Source organism: Pristis pectinata, chromosome 1 (assembly GCF_009764475.1).
Source record: "Pristis pectinata isolate sPriPec2 chromosome 1, sPriPec2.1.pri, whole genome shotgun sequence".
Taxonomy (NCBI): Eukaryota; Metazoa; Chordata; class Chondrichthyes; order Rhinopristiformes; family Pristidae; genus Pristis; species Pristis pectinata.
In genome coordinates this window covers 120,736,043-120,760,712 of record NC_067405.1, presented here as the reverse complement: position 1 = coordinate 120,760,712, position 24,670 = coordinate 120,736,043, and the positions used below count along the sequence as shown (strand labels likewise).

The window sequence follows — 24,670 nt, the reverse complement described above, 5'->3', positions numbered from 1 at the left end:
GGATGCACAGAGAATTGGTAGATAGGATTCAAAATTGGCTTGGCCACAGAAGACAGAGGGTAGTGGTGAAAGAGTGTTATTCTAACTGGAGGTCTGTGACCAGTGGTGTGCTGCAAGGATCAATGATGGGACCTCTGTTGTTTGTAACATACAACTTATGTGGACAAAAAATGTAAGTTGGCTGATTAGTAAGGTTGCAGATGACACAAAAATTGGCAGAGTTGTGGATAGTGAGAAAGGTGGTCAAAGGATTCAGCAGGATATAGACCAGTTGGAAATGTGGGCAGAGAAATGGCAGATGGAGTTTCATCCAGACAAGCATGAAGCGTTACACTTCCGGATGTCAAATGCAAGTGAAAGCTGTGCAGAAAATGGCAGGACCCTTAGGAGCATAGATGTAAAGAGGGGTCTTGGAGTGCAAGTCCATAGCTCCTTGATAGCGGCAGCACGTAGATAGGGTAGTACAGAAGGCTTATGGCATTCTTGCATTCATCAGCTGGGATGTTGAGTATAAACGCTGGGAAAACACGTTGCATTTGGAGTACTGTGTGCAGTTCTGAACACTGCATTACAGGAAGGATATGGAGGCTTTGGAGAGCATACAGAAGCGGTTCATCAAGTTGTTGCCTGGATTAGAGAGTATTAGCTTTAAGGAGAGGTTGGACAAACCTGGATTGTTTTTTTCTGCAGCAGCGGAGGCTGAGGGGCAACCTGATAGAAGTATACAAAATTTTGAGAGGCACAGATTGGGCAGATGGTCAGAGTCTTCTTTCCATGGTGGAAATGTCAAATACTAGAGGGCAAAGTTTTAAGGTGAGAGGGGGAAAGTTTAAAGGAGATTTATGAGGCAAGTTTTTTTTAACAAGGAGTCGAAGGTGCCTGGAACGCGCTGCCAGGGGATGTAGTGGAAGCAGATACAAGAGTAACACTTGAGTGGAATTTAGACAGGCGTGTGAACAAGCAGGGAATAGAGGGATGAAGACCATCTGCAGGCAGATGAGATTAGTTTGGATTGGCATCATGGTCAGCACAGACATCATGGGCCGAAAGGCCTATCCCTGTGCTGTACTGTTCTATGTTTTATGTTCTATGTTTAACCACCTCCGCTCCAGGGAGAACAAACTTCTCCAGTCTCTCCTCATAACTGAAGTGCTCCATTCTGGTGAACCTCCTCTGCACTCTCTTTAGAGCTAATCATGTCCTTGCTATATGTTGGTGACCAGAACTGCACGCAGTACTTTTTCAGAGGTTTGACCAAGATTTTATTAAGTTGGAGCATAACTTCCCTATTTCTGTATTCAATGCCCCCAAGTAATGAAGGATAGTATCCTGTATGCCTTCCTAACCAAGTTATCTACCTGCATTGCCATCTTCAAGGATTTAGGAACTTGTGTTCCAAGATCCCTCTATTCCTCAATTCTCCCTAAGACTCTACCATTCATAATGTATGGTATAGTCTCATTCATACTCCCAAAATGCATCATCTCATATTTGGCTGGATTAAACTCCACCTAGCATTTTTCAGTTCGTTTCATCAACACATCATTATCTCTCTGCAGCCTGCCAATCTTCGTATCATCTGTGATCTTGCCTCTCACATCCACCTCATTCACAGACATTACAAACAGCAAGGGCCCCACACAAATCCTTGTTGGGCACCACTAGTCAAAGGGAATCCAACTCCAAAACAACCCTCTACCATCATCTTCTATCTGCTATTGCTGAATAGTTGGATACTGGATTATTGGAGATTTAAATAATCTTATTTCCATTCATTGAGAAGCAGTGAAAATTGTTATCAGAAATAAACTCAGATTATTATTACAAAGATGATATACAAGTAATAATATTCTGATTCAACGGAAGAAAGCTGTGGCTTGACTCATCTCTTTCACTTTGTGGTCAACCCAAGTGGACTGTGAAAACATGTACGAGAATTCAAGTATGCACTTGGCAGAAGATATTAATGAATAGTTATTAGTTAAAGTAATAGATTCATAGTTTCAGGATAAATTCTCATGTGTTCATCTCTTCAAGGCATAGACCTTGGATATTATTGGAATCAAGGGATATGGGGTTTGTGAAAGAAACTGGCCTGAGGAAAAGATCAGCCATGATCTCACTGAGTGGTGGAGCAGGCCTATCCCTGCTTCTATTTCTTACGTTCTTATGTAACTAAGAATATGATGAGTTAAAACAGTAATATTTAAAGGACTAGAATTATTGAGTGAGATACCTCAGGGCTCAGTGTTGGCACTACTGCTGTTTCTAATTTTCATGAATGACCTGGATTCTGAAACCCAATGCAAAGTGAACAAATTTGCAGAGGATGGCAAAGAAGATGACCAATGGATTTAGAGGTATCAACCTAGAAGTCACAGAGTGTTGAATATGGATGTTGGCAGTAATCACCTAATGAAACTCAATTTAGAAAATGCTAAGTGCAGCACATTGCAAGAAATATTAGATGACACATGCACTTAATAAATAGTACTAAGATTACTAAGGAAACTCCAAAAGGGATGCAGGATTGTTACTCATTGCAATAAATATCTAACCAAAGCAAAGCAGAAATCAACAAAATGAGTAGAAAGCTAAACTATATCTTTAAATAGGAGACACATCAGACACTATCACAATTAAACTATACATTGGTTATTAGAGTGCACCTTGTATACTGTGGCTACCTCTGCTTCCTGAATACAGTTGTGTGCTGTAGACAGTGCAGAGAAGTACCACAATATTGATCAGGCTCACATTTTGAAGGCTGAGCAGAGCATATGATGCTATGTGCCTGTGATGCTGCTCTAAGTAAGTTTTTCATTGCACCTATGCATACATGTACTTCTGTATATGACAATAAACTCGACTTTGACTTTGAGAAGCCTCTGGTTTTTCAGCCTGTAGAGAGCCATCCAATGGGTTGTCTTACAGTGGCTTATAAGGTGATTAAGAAAATGGAAAAGGTATCTTATGGTGTATAGATTCAAACTGATAATTTGCAAATTTAGGAATAATATCAGGAAATTCTACTTTATACCAAGAATGATCTATCATGAAACTAGAAGAGATGAAAACTGCAGAACAGTTTAGAAAGAATCATCTGCTAAAATGGAATGGTGTTTTGGATCCCACTGGATGGATTTATTATAAGGACCAAATGGTCTTCGTTCTCCTGCTGGTCTTTGTGATCCATGTACATAAACAACAGCTATTCTAAATAGGCAAAACCACATACCCATTCTTCTACAAGGTTTGTATAGATTTTATACATGTATTATTTCCAAAAGGTCTGCGCTTCAAACTATTTACATGCTCAAAATTCTACAAAGAACAGATTATAGACTTTACCTGTTGAATTCTGCAAACCAGGTCCTCGTGAACTGGGTGAAGGTGAAAGGCTTGCATCCTCCTGGTGAAAATGATGATAGCAAAGGCACTAGTTATCACCATTCTTGTAATAAAGATAATGTTCTATTATTCAATTTTTTGTTAACATGAAAATGGTGATTAAGAGTATCCCTCAACTACTGTGCAGCATTTTGCATTCTATTGTCAATTAGATTTTCAACACTTTCCAGAACATATCAGGAAAACAGAAGTACAATTGTTTTCATATCTGCAGCATTTACTTGCTCATATGAAATTATTTAATTTTGACAGGTGTCGGCATGGTGGCACATCTAGAACAGCTGCTCCTCACAGCTCAACAACCCAGGTTTAATCCTGACCTCTGAAGCTATCTGCGTGGAGTTTGCATGTTCTCCCTGTGACAATGGGAGTTTCCCCTGGGTACTTCAGTTTTCTCCAACGTTACAAAGACATGTGGGTTGGTAGGTTAATTGGTTACTGTAAATTGCCCTTAGTGTAGGTGAACAGTAGAATGTGGGGAGAATAAAAAAGTGTAGGATTAGTGTAAATGGGTGCTTGGTGTGGGCCTGGTAATCCAAAGGGCTCGCTTCTATACTGTGTGACTCTTTGACTCTATATTACAAGTTTATGAATGCAATCAATCTGAAAAAGCTGATTACACACATTCTGGCTTTCCTCCTCTTTTTTGTCACTTGGTTTATCTGTTTGTTGGGCAGCTTTCCTCCTGAATAAAGAGAAAAAAAAACACAATTTAGTCTTGTGCAGTTGGTTACTGTCATTAATTTTGTTGAAATATTACTCATCCAACGTTTGGGAGACATTCTTCTGCTCAGACAATGAGCGTGTTGAGAACAGAAGAGTCCTCCCACCCACTTGTGACAATATGTTGGAGACCATTCCAATTTTCTTAGGAAATATGATTGGCATTGGCAAGAATAATTGGCAGATTTTGCTTTAAGTTCTGATGTACCTCACCTTTTCAGTAGTTTTTAAAATTTCTTTCGTGTATCGATAGCCAGTCACTCTTAGATTCAGTTCTGATGAAGGGTCTTTGACCTGAAACATTGACGCTGTCTCTCTTCCCACAGATGCAGCCTGACCTGCTGAATATTTCTAGCATTTTGTATTTTCTGTTTTAGATTTCCAGCATCTGCAGTTTTTTTTTGATTTTCACTCTTAGAATCTGTCTAATTAAATAAAATGTATACAAAATATTTTCATTTGCATGAAGCTAATACACACCAACTGAAGGGAATTAATTAATCAGGATAGTTGTTTGTCACATAAGAATGCTTCAGGTGTTACATACCAGCAACAAAAGAAACACACCGAGTCATGTATGTGTTAGAAACTATCTTATTAATAATTACTTATGATAATAAGAAAGAAAAATAATAAAAATGTTAGATATTAAACATTAACCCCCAAAACTAAACCCGAAGTGTGTGTGTGGCAAATTCACAAACTCCAAGTCCAGGAATAGTTCTCAAAGTTCAGTTCAGCAAGCCATAAGGTGAAACATGAGCAAAGGCTTTTGCAAAACCATCGTTGACTGAAGAGAAAATGTAGAGAGAGAAGAGAGAAATTATGAAATCCAAATGTTCCACGATGGAACCCGTACGACACCTCAGTCACTGATGATCTCCACCTGCTTTGTTCCGAAGTATCTGCCACCCCAAAAGGCATTTGAGACGTGGCCATCCACACAAATACCTGTTTCCTTCTACAGGTTAATGACAAAGTGGACTCCACTGGATTATTCCAAAAATCCATATGTGGATTGTAGTGACAGACACAGTTATTGTTTTTCATCCATCGATAGACTAGCAGGCAGTGTCTCTCTCTTCCTCTCTCTCTTTTCTGACTGCCAAAACATCAGCACGTTGTTATCTCCTGTTGTTGTCGTAATGATGCCACACACACACACATATATACACACACACACACACACACACACACACACTACTGTACTATGTCTTAAAGGGACATTCACTAAGTAGCAACCTAATCCGTAACACAGGGAAGGATAAGTCTGAGGGAAAGGAGCTCAGCAATTCTCAAATATAGCTGGAGCCATGCAGATATTCGGAGATGGCCGGCATCATCTGCCTCTTCCCAGAGGATAATTCTGGATGAAAGCAGCTCAAGAGGTGCCATTATGTTCCTCAGGTTGTCTTCTTTCCTACTTTAGTAGACATATCCTCAATGCAAAGCAGATGATCTGGCCACTTAGGCAGCAATGAAGAAAGGCCTTCAATATTGCCAGAAACCTCAAAATGATTTAATCACTCACCATTGTAATAGAAAATTATTTAGTATTAATGCACAGGAAGCTAGAATTTATGTTATGACATTGACTGGCTAAGGAGGCTTAATGGCCAATAAGCTTCTTCCCACGCCTATTTCTGAAAGCTGATGTGTTAAGGAACTTTTTGTTGATATGTTTGACATCAACTTAATGTAAAGGATTGTGTCAACATCAACTTGTTCTAAATCAGGAAGTGCATGGAATAATTTATCTTTGCTTAACCTGCTGAGCACTTCCATCATTTTCTTTATTTCAGATTTCTAGCAACAACACTGTGTTACTGTATCACCCAGTTCCAGCATGTTTTTTTTAAATCTCTTGCTCCTCTGTTATCATTCTTCTCATTCTGCATGACCTGAGTATTTCCAGCATTTTCTGTTTTAATTATAATATTCCAAATATTGCTTGATCAATGTCATATGCTATTTCTACACAATTATGTTGCTATTATACTTAAATATTCCCATTTATAAATTCTAGAGGGAGATATTCATCTTTGGTAAACAATGCTAAATGCACGAGAGCGTAATAGCTGGAATCTTTACTCATCTAAGCACAATGGGTTTTACTGAAATCAAATAATCTTCTTAAAGTGCATTTGAAAACCCAGATTGCATCCTTCCCTTATAAAGGAACTCTAGCAGATCCTCAAAAGAATATATTTAATGATGTCTCACCTGCCCTTTATAAAACCATGCAAAGTGTTCCTGATGAGCCAAGTATTTAATAGTTCCATTATGTATTGTGGATTTGAGATATTTATGTAGTGCTAAGACATAATGGCCAACCATTTCTTGGCTAATCTTAGCCCAATTTGAAGGTGTATAAAATTTGTTAGATGGCAGTATTCCCACATAATGAAAAATATAGTTTGTACTTCTGTTTGTACTTATTTGTTCAACAAGCCAATAACTGTTTTGGTTGTGGCCCAACCACTTGAAAATTCAGCAGTCCTCTTTGCACACTGCAGCATTCACTGGGTAGGTGAGGGATTATTGTATGGGGCCCGGGAGTTGTGAGGGGCCATTTAATACAGGTTGGGGGTTGATCAGTGGGTGCATAGGGAGAGGTGGTCTTGGTAGACCATTTCAAAGAGATCAATGGATGGAGTGTCAGGAGATCAATGGGCTGGGGAGGGGATCAGTGAGGTGGTGAAGAGCCTGAAGAAATGCAGGTAAGCAAGTAAGTTAAAGCAAACTTCCCTGAGATGGATTCCTTACTAGGCTGCACTCCCTGTGCTGGGACCTGGGCAGGGAGGACACTTTAGACCAGCTGCTACAGAAAGAGTAGCATTAGTTGTTTGGAGAGTTCCCAGTAACAAGTGCAGCTCAGAACTACATGATTTAATTTCCCTAGGCAAGCTCTAAATGAGTGTTGCATAGGGAATGATTTAATTAGGTGTGGGTCTAACACAGAAAATGTGTCAACTGTGCAATGCTGCCTATCACTATTTCACAGCCAGTTTCCTTTTGAATAGTGATCTTTAGTAATGACCGATTCAGACTTCTGTCTGGCATTCATAACACCCAAATTTTCCTCTCCGCAGTTAAAACAGGAGCAGATTACATATAAGGCATCTTCCTCATTTCCTGCATTCAGTTTGTCTGCTGCATCTCCAATAACCCACACTGACTATCTTTTTATGTATCTGTGTATATGTTATTTTAGTGTTACCCTTGCTGTTCCCATTACATTAATTATCAACCTTATTTCAGACGCCTTAACTTTTCTAATCTCCCTCTTCATTACACTTCTACAGTTTTGTATCATAGTTTGTTTAGATTCTTTTTTGTTTCAGTTTGTCTGCTAACCTTTAGAATTGTGGCCCTTCATGCATGTCCATTACTTATCCTCATACTAAATTTTATCTTTGCCTTGTACATCTTGGATTTAAATATCACTCCCCTCTTGTTAGCATTTTATCCAACTGATTCATTCAAGCAGGATTCACTTTCCTAATGTGAGGGAGTACATGATATTTTACCTGAATATAAGCATAGTTTTAAGTTGTCCAATCAACAGCACAATGGATTAGGACGTACAATTTACTGGCTTAACACATACCGTCTTGCTAGCAGTTTATTCATTTCATCCATCAATCCTCCTCCTCCTCCCCCGGAAGGTGCTGCCCCACAGCTATTGCGATTGGTGTCACTTTTTGAAACTCCCCCAGGACTAGAACTTCCTGAACTGTCCTCAGGCTGTAAGAGTTTAAGAAAGCAGAACAATGAATAAAATTTTGCATCAATCCGCACTTCCTATATATATTTTTAAAAATAACTCTTCCATCACATAATTCCAACAACTTCCATACTTTTTATGGACGAAAAACAACAGCTTAGAAATCCTGGTGCCTCCAAATGATTGTGCTGTTTGGGTGTTGCAGCTGGGTGCTGATGATAGTTTTGCAGGGAAACAGCAAACAATTGAATTTCTACACCAATAAGTTTTACCAAAAGCAATCCATGCTTTTTACTATACAAGTACCTTCAATATAAGATATAGAAGAAGAGACAGAAATTACCATTCAGTTCATGATTTAAAAACTAATATTCAAAAGTAGGTCCATTTTCCTAATAAGTGAAGATTTGGGGGTTTGGTAAGAATGGGCATTAAGAATCAATTAAGTATCCTCCTTGTATGAAGAATAAAAGGTTCTTTGAGGTCGCTGTTCTCAGTATGTTTCCTGTGGGCAGTTAGAGTGCACAACCATTTTCCATCTGAATAAAATAATGTTAGAAATTTGTATTCAAAAATGGTAAGCAGGAACCACAGAAAGCTACCTTATACTTCAAGGGATAGGCTTTATGTGCACATAATTTGAGTCTTGACCTGCAAGACCAACAACAGCTTTTAGGCAAATTGCCCATCTCGTTGGCATCATACAAAATTATTTTTCCTAAACACAACCAGCTCAGGTTTATTCAAGGCAGGCAATTAATGTATTGGTAATTCAAACAGAGTTTATGCTCCTATTATGAATAAGTAAAGGCATGGGCCCTGGATTCTGATGGTGGGTGGCACACCGGACTTGCGATGGCTTGGCCAAGTTGAAGGCTCATGAAGCTGTATAACACCAAAAAATTGATAGTGTGATCAAACCTTTGGTACAATATTTCAGAGTGATGTTACAATTCCAAGTTTTTCCAGAGTGTCTGTAATAAATCAATGTACTGCAAACAAAATAAGGCAACAATCTTGTAAAATTATTAAATTTCTATGATAATGGATTAGAGTATCTTTACATCAGACTTTCTATTAAATTTTAAAGAAAGAAAACATGTTGCCTAAAATCTGTCAGCTGCATGCAAGAATAACACAGATGTGATTTACAGTGCTGTTGACACAAATGGGGTTTAAACTTCCAAATATATGAGTGATTTGGGCTAATTGCAACTAATCTTACTGACGGTGTAAATTGGTGATTTTAGTAAACTATGGAAAGTATTTGTTAGTGTTCTAAATTCACATAAGGGTATGCAGCATGGTCATAACAGTAACTCTATGCTCTTAACACTGAGGTGCAATTATAAATTAGTTGAAAATGGGTGACAAACTGACAACTGGTATTAACATCTCTGGCAGTGAAATTCAAGGAATGGGCAGGTGTAATAATGGTAGTAATGAATCATTATACACCCTGTCTAATTCTCTGCTCTATTAAATTCAGTGGGGAAAACAAAAGTTATTTCAACTGAATAAACAGCTGATCCAATAATGGTCATATTGCCTTCACTCAAATGTTGAATTTCAGCTCCTCAATTTCCCTTTATCTATTTAGCCATAGCAGTCTTCATTCAGATACACCACCCTGTTATACAGAACCATGATCCTGCATTACCAAGTATGAATAGCTGTTCCACTAATTTCTTTAATTTCTGTATTGTTGAACCTTTTATACAAAATCAACAAATATTAAAAAATCTTGTTTGGACAAGAAAATGGCTCAGTCACAGATCTTCCACAAATTCTATAATTTATTTTCATTTGCTGCATGTGTGCAGAGAGAAAACCTTGTGACTATGCCTGTCAAACAAAATCTGCCGAGAGGTAGTTTAGTGATTTGCTTCCATGATTTGCAGAGATCATCTGAAATCAAACTTTTAGTCACCAACTTAAACAGTAATTGACTGAATTTCTAATTCAAAGAGAGTTATTAATTAACAAAACTAAGGATCAAAGTTATGACATTACGATTAATTCAGGTGAGCATGCAGCCTATATTTTATATGCATTTCATTTGTAATGGTGTTCAAGAAAATATTAAAAAGCTGTTGCTATGCTTTATTGCAGGGTGATAAAGCAAGAACAAAAGATTCAAGTTACAGATATCGTAATGAACATAAACAAATGTCGATTATTCTATAAACAAAGTAATATTTTGAGTGGAAAACTATTTAGAACCCATCTCAGGATTCACCCCATTAAGTTCCTTCTACATTGTTCCTGGTTCTTCATGAGAAATGTCAAAAATTTGCATGGAAATGCCAGCATTTCCATCTGTAAGTGTCAGGAAGTTCAGTTCTCCCACACTAATGTGTAAATTCTGAACTGCCTGACAAACTGATGCTTGTTCACTGTGCTCTTCTGCGGGACTCCACATGAGGTCTAGGAACAAGTCCCAAATAATTTCACTTATTTCAGTGGAGATGAGAAACCCAGTTAAATTTTTAGGTAATTTACACGTCTTGAATTACTTAAGTTTATATAAGTTTAATTGTACTTCTATATTGTAATAATTTTACCAGTTTAATAGATATTTTAAATTAATTTTTGAATAATCTGAATATCAGAGTGATTCAGAAACATTCAAATTTTTAACAGCTTAGTTGAATTGGAGGATGTGGCCTAGCCAATTGTCAGATTTTTTTCAGCATTTCTGTGGACAGAGATTAATCTGATCCCACCTTTGCTGCCAGGAAATTCTAGACTGAAATAAAGGCAAAATTAAACAGTGTCCCAGATGTAAATATATACACATATTTTAATTACTTTTACGCATTGTCTGTGAACACCAGAATTGATGGTAATTTTCAAAGTGTTTGGAAGTTTTGTTATTCACTTCAACCATAAGTTAATTTTAAGTTTTAAAATTGAATCAAAATCCTTACTTTGAAGTTAATGAACAAAAACATCTAAAAAGTGAAAAATAGTGCTATACTCATTTCCCCCAAAGAGATTGTGCCTTAACAATGCCATAGTCTGTGTTGTACAATAATAGCAATCTCTCTACTAATATTTCTATTCAAAGGCGAAATCTTTCACTATAAATTTTTAATACTGCAGTTCTTGATCTTGAAATATCACCACTTGTCCTGTGAAGCATATATTCACATTTAGCAGATAAATAATACACATCAATTTTCAATATCAACATTACTTGAATATACTAAACTGATGATAAGATTTTAAATGCTGTGGATTTGTTATATAAGAATCTGAATTTCATTTTGCCACACAAGGACACTCTCAAGGAGAGCGATCTCAGTGTACTCAACAAATCTTCTAAATATTTTACCTGGTGCAAAGATGTTTATAACAAAAGCAAGGCTCCTACCCGGCTAGTTTTCCTCAGTTTGGCTCCAGCGATTGCTGCTGCTAGTCCTGAAGCTGATTGTCCCTCATCACCTCTAGCTCCAGGGCTTCCACAAGCTGGCAGTGGAGGAGGAGGAGGTGGTCCACCTCCAGAAGCTGGTGGAGGCCCTGGTGGTGGTGGAGGTGGTGGGGGACCACCAGCTAGAAGTGGTGGGGGGCATGTTGGTTGCATCTGGGGTCCTCCAGGAGGAACAGGGGGAGCTGAAATAAAAGTAAAAATAAATTTAGAACAGGGTTCTTTTAGTTCAACAGTATCACTTCTATGCAAAATTGTCCAAATGTTATCAAACACTAATAAAATAAATATTTAACTAGATAAAACTCTATAAAATGTTAATACTTCATTGCTGCTAAAATTTAAACTTTACTTCTATGGTTAGTTACTCAATATGTTAAATATTACTGGTTAAAGTATAATATGTTTAATTCCATTAATATATCTGGCTTGGCTTTTTTTTTGGAAAAAGGTGGTTAATATATGTACCTTCCCCTCTGATCAGGGCTATTTTAAAGGACTAGCATAATAGATTAAAAAATAATCACTGGTTTGCTTTATATTTGCCCCTTAAAACCTTTAATTCTTTCTTTCTCTATTACATTCAAAGAAAATATTAAGTGGAAAAGAATAGTATCATTAGGAAGAAAGCAAACCAGCTGGGTGAATCTGCCAGTTGTTGATAATTGCTAAACAATCCTGCTTTGTAGCTGTTGTATTGAATATTACAATATCCTGTACCTGGGATCCAGATTTCAGAATTTTTTTAGAAAAACAACAGACAGAACAGGCACTACACTTATTAAAAGATATCCTAAAGTTAAAATAAAATAAAACTGTAAACAAATCTTCCATTAAACTAGTCCTTTAAAATTTTGTACAAGTCAATAAACGTCTAAAACAAAATAATTCTACGTTCAAGCCAAGCAGGGAAAGAACAGAAAATAAAATGAGATACCATGAGCAAAAAACACAAATATGTTGCATGATGCCAGCAGAGCACCACTTACCCAACAGGGTAATAGCAGTTGAAGTGACAGATGTCATAGGAGATGGGGTCTTCATGGACATGGCTGCCTCAAAGAAAGCAGTATGAAATGGAGGAGATGTAACGAAGTGTGAGGTGGACTTGTAAAGCTGCTGTGCAGGAAGTGATGACAAAGCTAGTAGCTGAGGGTGAATGTAGGAACAGGACGGATGACTTAAGATTGGCATGCGAGATTCAGGACCAGATTCTAATGTGCAAGAACCCTCCACATTCTTCATTTTTATTGGAGGCCTGGAAGAGGCAGGGTGAGTTGATGCTAGAAAATGATTTTCGTCATGCCTTCTCTGGGTTGTGTCAGATGAAGATAACTGGATTGCTGAACCCATTTGCTCTTTAATCTTCCAATCATGCAAATGAATTAATGGAAGGGTAACTGGAATTATAGGCTGAGATCCAACAGCCCTGTAGGGAGGAGAGGTGATCATCACAGGGGGTGATGGAGGAGGTGGAGAAAACATAGCAGATGAACGACTAACAGGTTTAGGTGGCAAAGGTGAAGACTGGAAAGGAGCAGAGATCAGGGATAATGGGATCTGTCTAATATGTCGACTCGTGGACCCATGACTTTGTTGCACAGGGGAGAAAGCAGAACTTAGGGAAGTAGATAATTGAAATGCAGAGGATCTAAGAAGTGGGGATTCAGCAGTAGTTCCATTGGCTGGAAAGTGGCAAGGTTCATCAGCAAACACTGGTTTAGCAGAAGCTGCAGAATCAAAGGAGGTGGCTCTAGCATAAGACGGAGGAAGGGCAGCTTTGGTAGACATGGTTATGCTGTAGGTGCTATACTCAGGTGGAGGAGACTGGCTACGGGAAGGGGAGCGGGCGACTTTGATCTGAAGGGTAGAAACTAAGCAACAGAAGCAAAAGGAGAGAAGAAACAATAAGTAAAATATATTAAAAGTCAAGACAGAGAAGCATAACCAAAGTTTAAAATATTCCATAATAATTATATATCATAGATGAAAACCATGCTGACAGAGCGGGATGGGAATAATGATTTTCAACTATATTTTCATCCTTACAAATTGTAAGATATTTACTTACTGTGGAAAATCACACTCTTAAATGAGAAATGTTCATGGTTAATGTGTAGAGAGTTAAGGAATAAACATGTATTAAAAGTGAAATGCATTCTATGCTGTTGGTTAAGAATGAGCTGATCATGTAGAAGTTCAGATACAGGCTTAACAAGGACATAACATTGAGTTCTGGTTAAGGGGAATACTTAAAGTTGCTTAAAAAGAAATAAGAATTGCATCTGTTTTTTTTAGGCGAGAAAGCAAACTCTTCCTCTGCCTTGATGCATGATTCCCATTTTTTTTGGTGCGTGACAAGTTTGGCACCAATATATTCTAGCAAAGAGAGGAATCAGCAAAAATGCAAAGGAATGTAAACCTGAAATAAATGGGATTGATTGTAAGGTATAAAGGGGAAGGAAGTGATGGGGAGGGGGTGGCAGTTGGGGGGGGTAGAAATTTTAAAAATTGCACAAATCCATAGAGCTTAATCGGCATCACTACATGACATGAAGTTCAGATGCATTAACACATGATACAAATGCACACAATTTTCTTTTATAGATCACACATACCCATTGATTACTGTGCATTTCTTTGACAATGATCGGGGGAAGAAGTACTGACTTTGCATGAAAGCACTGTCAAATTCTGCTTAATATATCACCTTTTACACATAAATCCTACTTCAATCCCATAGTTACAATAAAATTTGTTACTAATTCATTAAGACTTGTTCTACAAATGAAGGACATGCAACATTTTCTAATAATTTTGACTTTTCTTTTGCTTATAGGTGCACATGTTGACTTTAATGGAGCATTCTGGAAACAAAGTAAAATGTGTTGTTACTCTTATATATCGTATTTGGGGCCAACATCCAATTTTTAAATTCTTACCTGAGTCTAGATTCGCAATAATGATTTTTTTGCAAAAGCACTTTTCTTTCTAAGTTTGGCAAAGTTTACATATTCAAAAGCTAGCTGTGTCATTGTGGCATCTGAACACTTGTTAAAATCATTTGCAGAACAATTGGTATTGTATAGATGCTGTCAAGAAATAGGCACCTAAGTTGCCTCTTCATTATCAAATAGCCCCATAAAAAGACTGCAGAATACAGCAGTACTTCAAGCATGTATAATAACAACATATGGAATTCTGCAAATTATCAGCAGTCAGACAGACTTGGGTCGCTATTTAAAAATAAGTGGTTGCCCATTTAAAAGAGATGAGGCAAAAAAAATCTGAGGGTCATGACTCTTTGAAACACTTCTTCAAAAGGACAGAGGAAACAGAGGCTTTGAATATTTTTAAGGCAGGGGTAGATAGATTCTGAATAAGCAAGAGGGTGAAAAGTTATTGTGGGTAGATAGGAGTGTAAAGTTGAGATTACAGGCACATCAGTCGCGATCCAATTAAATGACAGAAGGAAAACATAAAATGCTGGCAATGTGCTGCAGATAAGGCAGCCTCTGTGGAAATAGAGTTAACATTTTATATCGAAGACCATTCAGAAGGACTATGAAAGAGTCTGGAAAAAGGGGCATATGTCGGGTATAAGCAGCTGGGATCAAGCAAATCCCTGGAGGAGTATAAGGGATGTAGGAGGGAAATAAGGAGGGTAAGAAGAAGCCATGAGGTAGATTTGGCAGGTAAAGGAAAGGAGAATCCTAAGAGATTCTCTAAGTATATTAGGAACAAAAGGGTGAGACCACACTTGGAGTATTGTTTGCAGTTCTGGTTGTCTAGCTATAAGAAGGATGTCATTAAGCTGGAAAGGATGCAAAAAGATTCACAAGGATGTTGCTGGGACTGGAGGGCTTGAGTTATGAGGAGAGACTGTATAGGCTGGGGCTGTTTTCCCTGGAGCACAGGAGGTTGTGGGGTGATCTTATAGAGAAATATAAAATCATCAGTGGCACAGATAAGATGAATGGTCACAGCTTCCCCCGTGCCCCCCCCCCCCCCCCCCAAGGTAGGTACCTTGGTTGGCATGGACGATTTGGGTTGAAGGCCTGTTTCTGTGCTGTATAACTCTATGACTCTAAAATATTTTTCCTTAACTCTTTCCAGGTTGGAGCTGGAGATATTTGCCACTTGTCACAGCTTGTCCTTCACTGATGCATATGTCACTAATGCTGTCCACTTAAAGAGAGGTGACTAGCATGTAGGGACAGTGTTAGAGATTGTTAGACACAGGACATCCTTCAGGAATTACGTGGATAGTAGGTATTAATACAAATGAGAACCAATCTTCAAAAAAAACTGTTCAAACGTAAACTGCAAGCAATAATCAGTTTTAAAATTAAAAGGACAGCTTTATAAACAAACAGGACTGTCTACAGAGCACAGGTTACTGGCCCACAGGCACTCAAGAGATCTGGTTTGCAAACCGGCATAACCTGGAGGCGTTCTCGTATGTATCAACCAAATGTAAGACAAGGGGGAATATATTAAATTGGCCGACATCAAACCAGGCATCAGACATCTTCAGCTGAGTTATTTTGCATCATTGTGATAGAGATCAAGCAAGGTTCCAGACCAGACTTATTTTGTCACTTAGCACATCAAACATGGTCATAGGCATATTTCTCTGTCCATCAATAATTGGGATATTTATGTACCCAGAGAGGGAGCCCTCACAACACTAGTTTTGGGTGTCTGGGTTACTGTGAATTATTGTGAAATGTGACAAACATCTTTGTCCCAGCAAAGATGTTTGAGCATTCAGGAAAGTCTTGCCAGTTATAGCGTGCTCCCATTGTAAATATGCAATTGAATAGAACCATTTGTCGGATTCATAATATTGAAGTAAACAATGTCATTGCAGCTATCAAAATTTAATTGAATCACTCGCTATCATCTTTTCTCTTACAAGAGTATAAAAGCTTTATGTACTTTGAGTTTGGAGAGACTCTACAGAGAGTGTCTTCAAGAGAATGCCTGCTTGTCGTGATGAATAAAGACCTTTTACTTCTACCAGCTTCAGTCTCCAGTGATTTATTCACAGTTACAACAGACAGCAATTTTTTTTCCCTAAGATCTTAGGTTGCAATCTCTGGTGCAGGATGGCGCCAATTATGTGTACATTGTTTTGCGGCCACAGCAGGTCAATCCTGCCTGATACTGAAATGGAAAGGTTTTTCACTCTCTTAATGTCCAACTGATATGAGACCAAAAGCAGCAAATTATGCAGGTCAATGTCAGTATGCTGGTTCTAATTAAGATATCTTCATTTTTCAGCAGTCCACTATGCCTGATACAACTGGGCCAGCATAGTAAGGCAAGGGTGATTATTGAGCATTGAGTACCCATTGATATGGGTAATGACTCCAATATGCAATTAATACACAGCATACAAGCACTGAAAGCCAAGATGCTCTGTGAAATGTCATCTAGCAAACCACTGATCTACTGAAACAATGCTTCTACTGCCTGGATTGTTCTCCCTTATCATTAATTGTCAGTGTCCACTTTACCTCAATGCAAAAATGAAAGCCAGCACAGAATAAATATCCCAAACCAAACTTGTTTATTATAACACACCATATTCCATACAACAGCCAACTATCACACATATGCATCTTTTGTAGCTTGCCTTACTGAAGTCCTTATGTGATCTTTGTAGCAAAAGCTGCCTGTGACCCATCCTTGCTGCCTACCTTCTACCTGTACCCACGTGTCACTGTGTGTAGAGGCCACTTCTATGCCATCAGCACCTGAGCTATTGGCTCCATTTGTGAAATGCAATGACTGTACGCCTTTATCACTGCCTCTTATGGTTCCAGGATGTCCGGGCCAGAATTCAGTTCATAGATAGTTGAAATGAAAAATATAGTGCACCTATACAAGGATGTAATTTGGTTAGGTGATCTGTGACTACACCATCTAAATGGAGTTTGGGTTGATGCAGAAGTAGGATTAGTTAAGAGAACACCAACATTTTAAGTGTTTTCATTCCTGTCACCATTCATGGTCTCAGCAATAGGAGTCTCATTGATAGCCAGCAGTGGCTTGTTCATGGAGTTAAGAAAATTCAGGTGCCCATAGGGCCCTCCAGTTTATTTATACTGTCTCTGGATGTGTAAGATAAGTTTGTCAGTGAATGTCGTGCAAGGTGTTTGGCCGTTATGCTTATCATGGATGAATAGTTGGTAATGTATGTAAGCTATGCAATATGAATGTGAGGCTTACAGCTGTGCTTGTAAGGGTGCAGTGGGGAAAATAAATGAATGAGTACAGATTGGCGGATATTGATCATTGGTCATAGAGCAATACAGCATGGATACAGGCCCTTCAGCCCAACCAGTCCACGCTGACTAAATGATGGTCAATCGTGCAGTGTTGGGGTCTATTTATTCAATTTGGAGAATATGGTATTTCATGATGTTTTCACTTTTTTTGACAGCTTATCTGTCACTGAGCTTCTTGCACCACTGCATCCAGGTCTTTGGGGTCAGCTGCTCCCTGTGTCTTATAAGCAGTAAAGCCTAGTGTTCACCTCTTCTGCCAAGAGTTTTAGTGTAATTTTCAGATATCTTGGACTCTATTCTCGCCTGTCGTGCAATTCTTTAGTTTCACAGTTCAGCTTCAATTGTGGAACCCCTCTGAGAATATGCTCCAGCCATGATACACCTTCCCATTCAGAGATGCAGACCAGCTTTACTTCGTGCTTGTCATTCATGGTGTTGGGTTGCTACTGAACCCAGTGAACAGTGTGGTCAGTACTGACTGAATCATTGAGCTTATTATATTCAGCATGTAGTTTAAAGGTGCTGTGATAGCTTAAGTTCAATCACTAAGCAACAGTTATTCATATGTAACGGCTCCTGCATCCATAATCAGGGATATCATATTTAGGCCACTAACTCTTCTGCCATGTGATAACGTGAACTGTAACAAAGCCATGGAAACACTGGCACTATTATTACCCTGTTGTTATGTACCAATACCTATGGTATTCCTAGATCAGAAAATCTGATGCAACACTGTAAGTAATTTTGACCTCCTCATGTGCACAAACACCATCAGCTTTACAGCTCAATTGGTGGACAGAAACATAGACAGAAATAACATTTGTATTTGTATCCAGCCCTGTTAACTCCAGTTTCTCCCACTTGGCCCATCTCGTCATTTATATGTTCCTCAGCATTTCCACTTTCCTCCAAGCAACAACAAAAAAAGTTCAAAATTCTGAATGGTCTCTCATGGTCCCTTAAAGGATGACTGATGAAACTGCTCAGTGTCAGGTGTAACTAGACCAAGTGTGTATATTACAAACTCTATATATTTGCACCTGAACTTCAATCAGCATCCTACATCTGGTTAGAATTTGTAAATAGCTACATGCCCATTTTTGCTACTGGGTTGCCCAACCCTTTGAAATTCCTTGAGCATATAAGGGCTGCAAAGATGCCCTCACTCACTACCACACACTCCTGATTAAATCCTAAATGTTGTTCATGTATTGTTCGTGAAACACAAACAACTTTGTATTAAATATCGCCGCAGATGCCTCTGTGTTCGTTCCTATCTACATGCCCATATATAATTTTGATTCAAAACTTCAAAATATTTACTCCCAGGCCTTTACCATGTTATCGCCATCCCTGAAAAGTTTCATAAGGAAATTTTCTAAAGGACTAAAAATCAGGATCAGCACCATGCCCAAATAAGTGCAAAAAAACCTCACCAGACATGGAAGCCCGTCGATCTCTCTCCATCTGTTCATGTCGTTGTTCCATTATTTGCCTAAAGAAGTTTTTCAGAATGATTACTGACAAGATCCATTTAAGGTGGAAGTGAAACAAGACTTCAATTTTATTAATAAATAACTTCCATCCAAAGCTTACCAATCACATACCTTAATCTTAAAGAAATGTAAAAATGCAAACCTAAATGAACATCATTATACTATTGCATCACCAGAGAAATTTAATTTGAGTTCAGGGGAGATTGTAATCTGGGCTCACTCTAATAATGTTTATATAAATGTAATCTCAGCAACTATCTAATGAGGCTTCTGAAATGGGGTGGCACGGTAGCGTAGCGGTTAGCGCAACGCTATTACAGCACCAGCCATCGGGGTTCGATTCCCGTCGCTGTCTGTAAGGAGTTTGTACGTTCTCCCGTGTCTGCGTGGGTTTCTTCCGGGTGCTCCAGTTTCCTCCCACATTCTAAAGACGTACAGGTAGGTTAATTTGGGGGTTTAAAATGGGCAGTGCGGACTCATTGGGCTTGAAGGGCCTGTTACCACGCAGTAAATAAAATTTAAAAAATTTAAAAATTGACAGATCACAGGCTGTAATGCTGAAGCCTGTTTATTTTTGAAATCTAGTGCTTGAAAGTTCCCATTACATACTGCTACTTTTCCAATATTTTGCAGTTGCAAATCATTTTTTTCCTCAAGAGTGAAATGTAATAATGACCATTTCTGCCGATGGGACATTAACCATCTCGACTTCTCCACTCCCCTTACCTATTCCAACCTCAGCCCCACTGAACACATTGCCCTCCACTCTCTCCGTACCAATCCTAACCTTGCCATCAAACCCGCAGACAAGGGCGGTGCTGTTGTAGTCTGGCAGACTGGTGTTTACCTTGCTGAGGCCAGACGTCAGCTCTCAGATACCTCCTCTTACTTACATCTCAACCAGGACCCCACCAAGGAGCAAGACGCCATTGTCTCCCGCACCACCACCGACGTCATTACCTCTGGAGATCTCCCAGCTACAGCCTCCAACGTCATAGTTCCCCTACCCTGCACTGCCCGTTTCTACCTCCTGCATATGATTCACAAACCTAACTGCCCTGGTAGGCCTATTGTTTCTGCCTGCTCCTGCCCCACTAAACTTGTGTCTGCATATCTCTACTCCATTTCGACCCCCTTGTCCAGTCCCTTCCCACCTACATCCGTGACACCACATGCTCTCCATCACTTCAACAACTTTCAGTTCCCCGGCCCTGACTGCCCCATTTTCACCATGGACGTTGAGTCCCTGTACACCTCTATCCCCCATCAGAAGGGCTTTAAGGCTCTCCACTTCTTTCTCGACAACAGGCTCAACCAGCTCCCCTCCACCTCCATCCTCCTCCTCCATCGGGCTGAACTGGTTCTCACCCTCAACAACTTCTCTTTTGGCTCCTCCCACTTTCTTCAAACCAAAAGTGCAGCCAGGGGCACTCACATAGGGCCTAACTATGCCTGCCTTTTCATTGGCTACATAGAACCGTCCATGTTCCAAGCCTACACCAGTAATGCTCCCCAACTCTTTCTCCACTACACTGATGACTGCATTGGGGCTGCTTCCTGCACCCATGTGGTGCTCATCAATTTCATCAACTTTGCCTTCAAATTCTACCCTGCCCTCAAATTTACTTGGTCCATCTCTGACATCTCTCTCTCCTCGATTTTCTTGATCTCTCTGTTTCCATCTCTGGAGACAGATTATTCACCAGCATCGTTTACAAACCCATTGATTCCCACAGTTACCTTGACTACACCTCTTCCCACCCTGTCACTTGTAAGGATGCAATTCCCTTCTTTCAGTTTCTCCACTTCCACTGCATCTGTTCTCATGATGTGGCTTTCCATTCTAGGATATCTGAGATGATTTACTGATGGATCTGAGGGTATGATTTATTGCATCCGTTGTTACCGGTGTGGCCTCCTGTACATTGGTGAGACCCGAAGCAGACTGGGGTGACCACTTTGTTGAGCACCTTCACTCCGTCCGCCACAACAGCCAGGATCCCTTGGTGGCCAGCCACCTCCACATCCCATTCCCATACTGATACGTCTATCCACGGCCTCCTAGACTGCCACTTCCCCTCCCTCGCCCTCACGACCTGCCCATCACTTCCCTCTGGTTCCCTACCCTCTCTTCCCTTTATTCCATGGTCTATCACCTCTTAGCTTCTTACATTACTCCCTTTCATCCCTCCTTCCCCACTGACCTACCTACCTCCCTCTCACCTGGAGTCATCTATCATCTGCCAGATTGTGCCCCTTCCCCTCCCTTTTTATTCTGGCTTCTGCCCTCTTCCTTTCCAGTCCTGATGAAGGGTCTCTACCCAAAACATTATTTCCCTCCATAGATGCTGCCCGACCTGCTAAATTCCTCCAGCATTTTGTGTGTATTGCTCCAGATTCCAGCATCTGCAGAATCTCTTGTGCATGACCATTTCTGGCTCACTTTCCATCAGACAAAAATTTGACACCTGGTTTGCACACTGAGTGTGTCATTCCCCATGTAATACATTGTGGAGGAATCAGATTATGTTATCCAAACAGTGACCATTGCAGAGCAGCCCTAGGACAAGCTGGTCTTCCTATCACAGTGCTCAACTGGGACTCCCATCAGACGTCCCTCTCTCATCCTTTAGGCCATTCCCTCCACACTTTACATTCCCCGCTCCTTACAATAGATCCTCATTCTCCCAACACCACACTCACCTTAAAACCCTCAGTCCACTGGAGGCCTTGATCTCCAAATCCCCCACTACACCATTGCTCACATAACATCCACCCTCAATTCCCTCCAGTTTCTCATTTTTGGCCTTATTCTTATCATGAACTCACCCCATCCTTCAATTTAAACTGCATGCTTCCCATGATCCTAAAAATGTGCAATTTATTGGACCCAGCTGAAGCTTGCAGCAGGTCGGCCAACAACTGTAATATCATTGGTGCCCTGCTGCAATGTTCAACTAGTGCATGCTTTAGGGTGTACTAGAACTTCTAGGTAGTAATGTCTTAAGGCTATCTATCATGATAATTTCTTACAGATTCCCAAAATTTAGCATGTTCATAAAATATGGATTATAATCTGAGGCGGCCAGTTTCCCAGTCCTGTTGTCATGTTAAGCAGCTTCTGGATAGTTACCTTTGGGCCCCAAACAACCTGCATGGCTAATGGAAAAAGTAATCAGCACAACAGTGGACAGCTAAGAACTAAAACAGAGTGAAAAATGACATAGTTCTTTACTCAGCCTTCAAATGTAATCGAGCTAGTCCTAATCAGTAGATGAATAAGTACATAGAATTATGTTTCATCATTTAAGATTCAAGGATATATTCATTGCAGGATTGAATAGCTTGCACGGTTATATTAAGTTACATAGCAGGATGTTAAAACAAGAAGAATGTGCCCAGAATGTGATAAATTCAGAAAATAATTTTTTTCCAAAATAATATCTTTTAAGAATCTGTATTGGTCAGTTTGTGGTGCAGATCTTACAATACTTAAATAACTTAATTTGTAAAATTTATATTTATAAATGCTCACCTTTTATTGTCAGTTTTCAATCTGCAGCAGTTTTAAATTTCCCTGTTGTTAACAGTAATGATGCAATGCTTGTTTCAATGAATTATTTAACAAATAGGCAGAATGTTTCTTAAATACCACTGTTTAGTACAAAATATGGAAATCTCATCAATAATAATCTTACAGAAATTATTTTAAATGCTTTTTACCTTCGCTGAGCTTCCTGATCTTCAGGGGGTGGTCCATTCTGGACCTGGATTTGACGTTGCACGGCTGGACCTAAAGGATCAAATCAAAATTTTAATCTTTATCTTCATTTCTACTGTTGACAATAATTCAAAGGAGTATTCTAATCTCAAGATGAAATATAAAACAAATCTGCAAATCTTTCAATGGTGCTGTTTTCAAAATAGCATCACTCTGATGGTAAAAGGAGTTCAGAGAAGGTGGGGCACAAGAGAGTGGGGATATGTAGGCCCTGTGGATTTCAGTGACCAGGCCTTGTTCAAGTAAAAGTGTTCCTGAAAACTGGTCAGATCCATTATCCAGCTGATGAGAGGGAGCGTGAGTTTACTGGCAGGTAGCTGCAACTGGGAACTCATGAAAATGTTCCCTGGTCAACAGCCAGGAAGAGAAAGGATTCTGGGCAAGTAGAGAATTGAGATGGTGGGAGGCTGGAACTGGGCGTTTCAAAGGATTCTGCTCCTTTTGGATCACAGGGAATTCTAAAATCTCCTTGGTCTTCCTTGCCCAGTTGGGTTCCTCCCCCCAGTGATGTTGCTCCTGGGCTGCAGACAATCTCTGGCACAATATAGTTATATTATTATTGGGCATGATGTTTAGATGTTTAATTGTCCCTTGCCTTCATTTAACTGGAGTCTCCTTGATAGACTCTTTTGCCATTTTAAACATTATAGCAATTATAGAAGTGAGAACAAGGTTAGTTGAAGTCAGGAAGTAAAGTTTAAACATCTTAAACCCTCCAAAGCAATGCAGGATGGGTGACAGAGTTTAAAAATCCTAGTCCATGTGTTAAGACCGATTCTTAAGTTTAGTTCGTTTCTAAACTAGTATAGCAATACAAACCCATAAACAGAGGCACTGAAGTTTGGCATTTGCCCATCAGAACAAACCTCACAGATCTAACAGCCAAATATGAAATCAGACCTAAAGTTCTATTGCATTTGTGCAACGTTGTTACGGACTACATGATAGAATTTTGCTGAAACACTGAACGTGATTGAGTGTTTCCTGCATGGTTACCATATGATATGAAATTAATTCCAGATCCTGTCAGCATATGGCACATTTACACATAGATGAGCCCAGCCATGCACAGTGCTGTCCAACAGCATTTAATGTCTGAACATCACTCAATTAAATTTGTTTTGTATATGCAGATTTTCATAACAAATATGCAGTGTGCTTCAGTCTCATTTATAAAGGACCTACTTGACCAGGTATGTTGCCACAAAGTTCAACAGCAGAATCCTCATACAGGTAAGGCCTCTAAGATTTTAACATAACTCTCAAAACTATATTCCTCCCTCCACTGCAGTCTCCTTTGAATTCTCCACCCACGAAACTCTGGGCTTATCATGTCCCTTATGGACTCTCACAACAGCTGACTACATTTCACATTTCTCTTACCCTCCTAATTCCTAGCAATCAATTCTGAACCTGGTATCCCTGCAGCTGATTGTGACTCTCACACCTCCCACTGCCCACCCTGATCTTTGAGGACCCAATAGTACCTCACCAGACCTCTCTTCATTCAGCCCCTCCTTGACATTCTGTGATCTACTTGACTTCCTCTATTAACTCTACAGTAGCAGACCCAGCAGAAAGGACTGCATGTGCATTTGATTATGAAAGAGCTGTTTTATTATGCCTGATACTTTGGCCCTCATGCACAATTGAAAATTCCAGTGGTGGCTAAAAAGAAAATGTGTTGAACTCCCATGCATCGTTAGCTTTAGCTTACATTTTGAGTGTAATATTTCTCACTGTTCTGAAGAAGACTGAATTTATTTCTATGTGTAAACATTTTAATGTGAAACATGTGAGAAA

The 24,670-nt window shown here is 39.4% G+C and overlaps 1 protein-coding gene across 6 annotated transcripts in view; it reads right to left on the bottom strand.

Moving 5' to 3' along the window:
• Positions 1 to 24,670, bottom strand: part of LOC127573799 (ena/VASP-like protein) — a 172,307-nt gene that overhangs the window by 11,199 nt on the left and 136,438 nt on the right. For all 6 annotated transcript variants that reach the window (XM_052022323.1, XM_052022331.1, XM_052022308.1 and 3 more), the window contains 6 exons: positions 22,810 to 22,879; positions 19,027 to 19,085; positions 11,238 to 11,476; positions 7,745 to 7,881; positions 4,036 to 4,096; positions 3,352 to 3,412 (listed from right to left, as the gene is read on the bottom strand). In XM_052022323.1, coding sequence (XP_051878283.1) covers positions 3,352 to 3,412; positions 4,036 to 4,096; positions 7,745 to 7,881; positions 11,238 to 11,476; positions 19,027 to 19,085; positions 22,810 to 22,879 — 627 coding nt within the window. The remainder of the gene's footprint in view (positions 1 to 3,351; positions 3,413 to 4,035; positions 4,097 to 7,744; positions 7,882 to 11,237; positions 11,477 to 19,026; positions 19,086 to 22,809; positions 22,880 to 24,670) is intronic.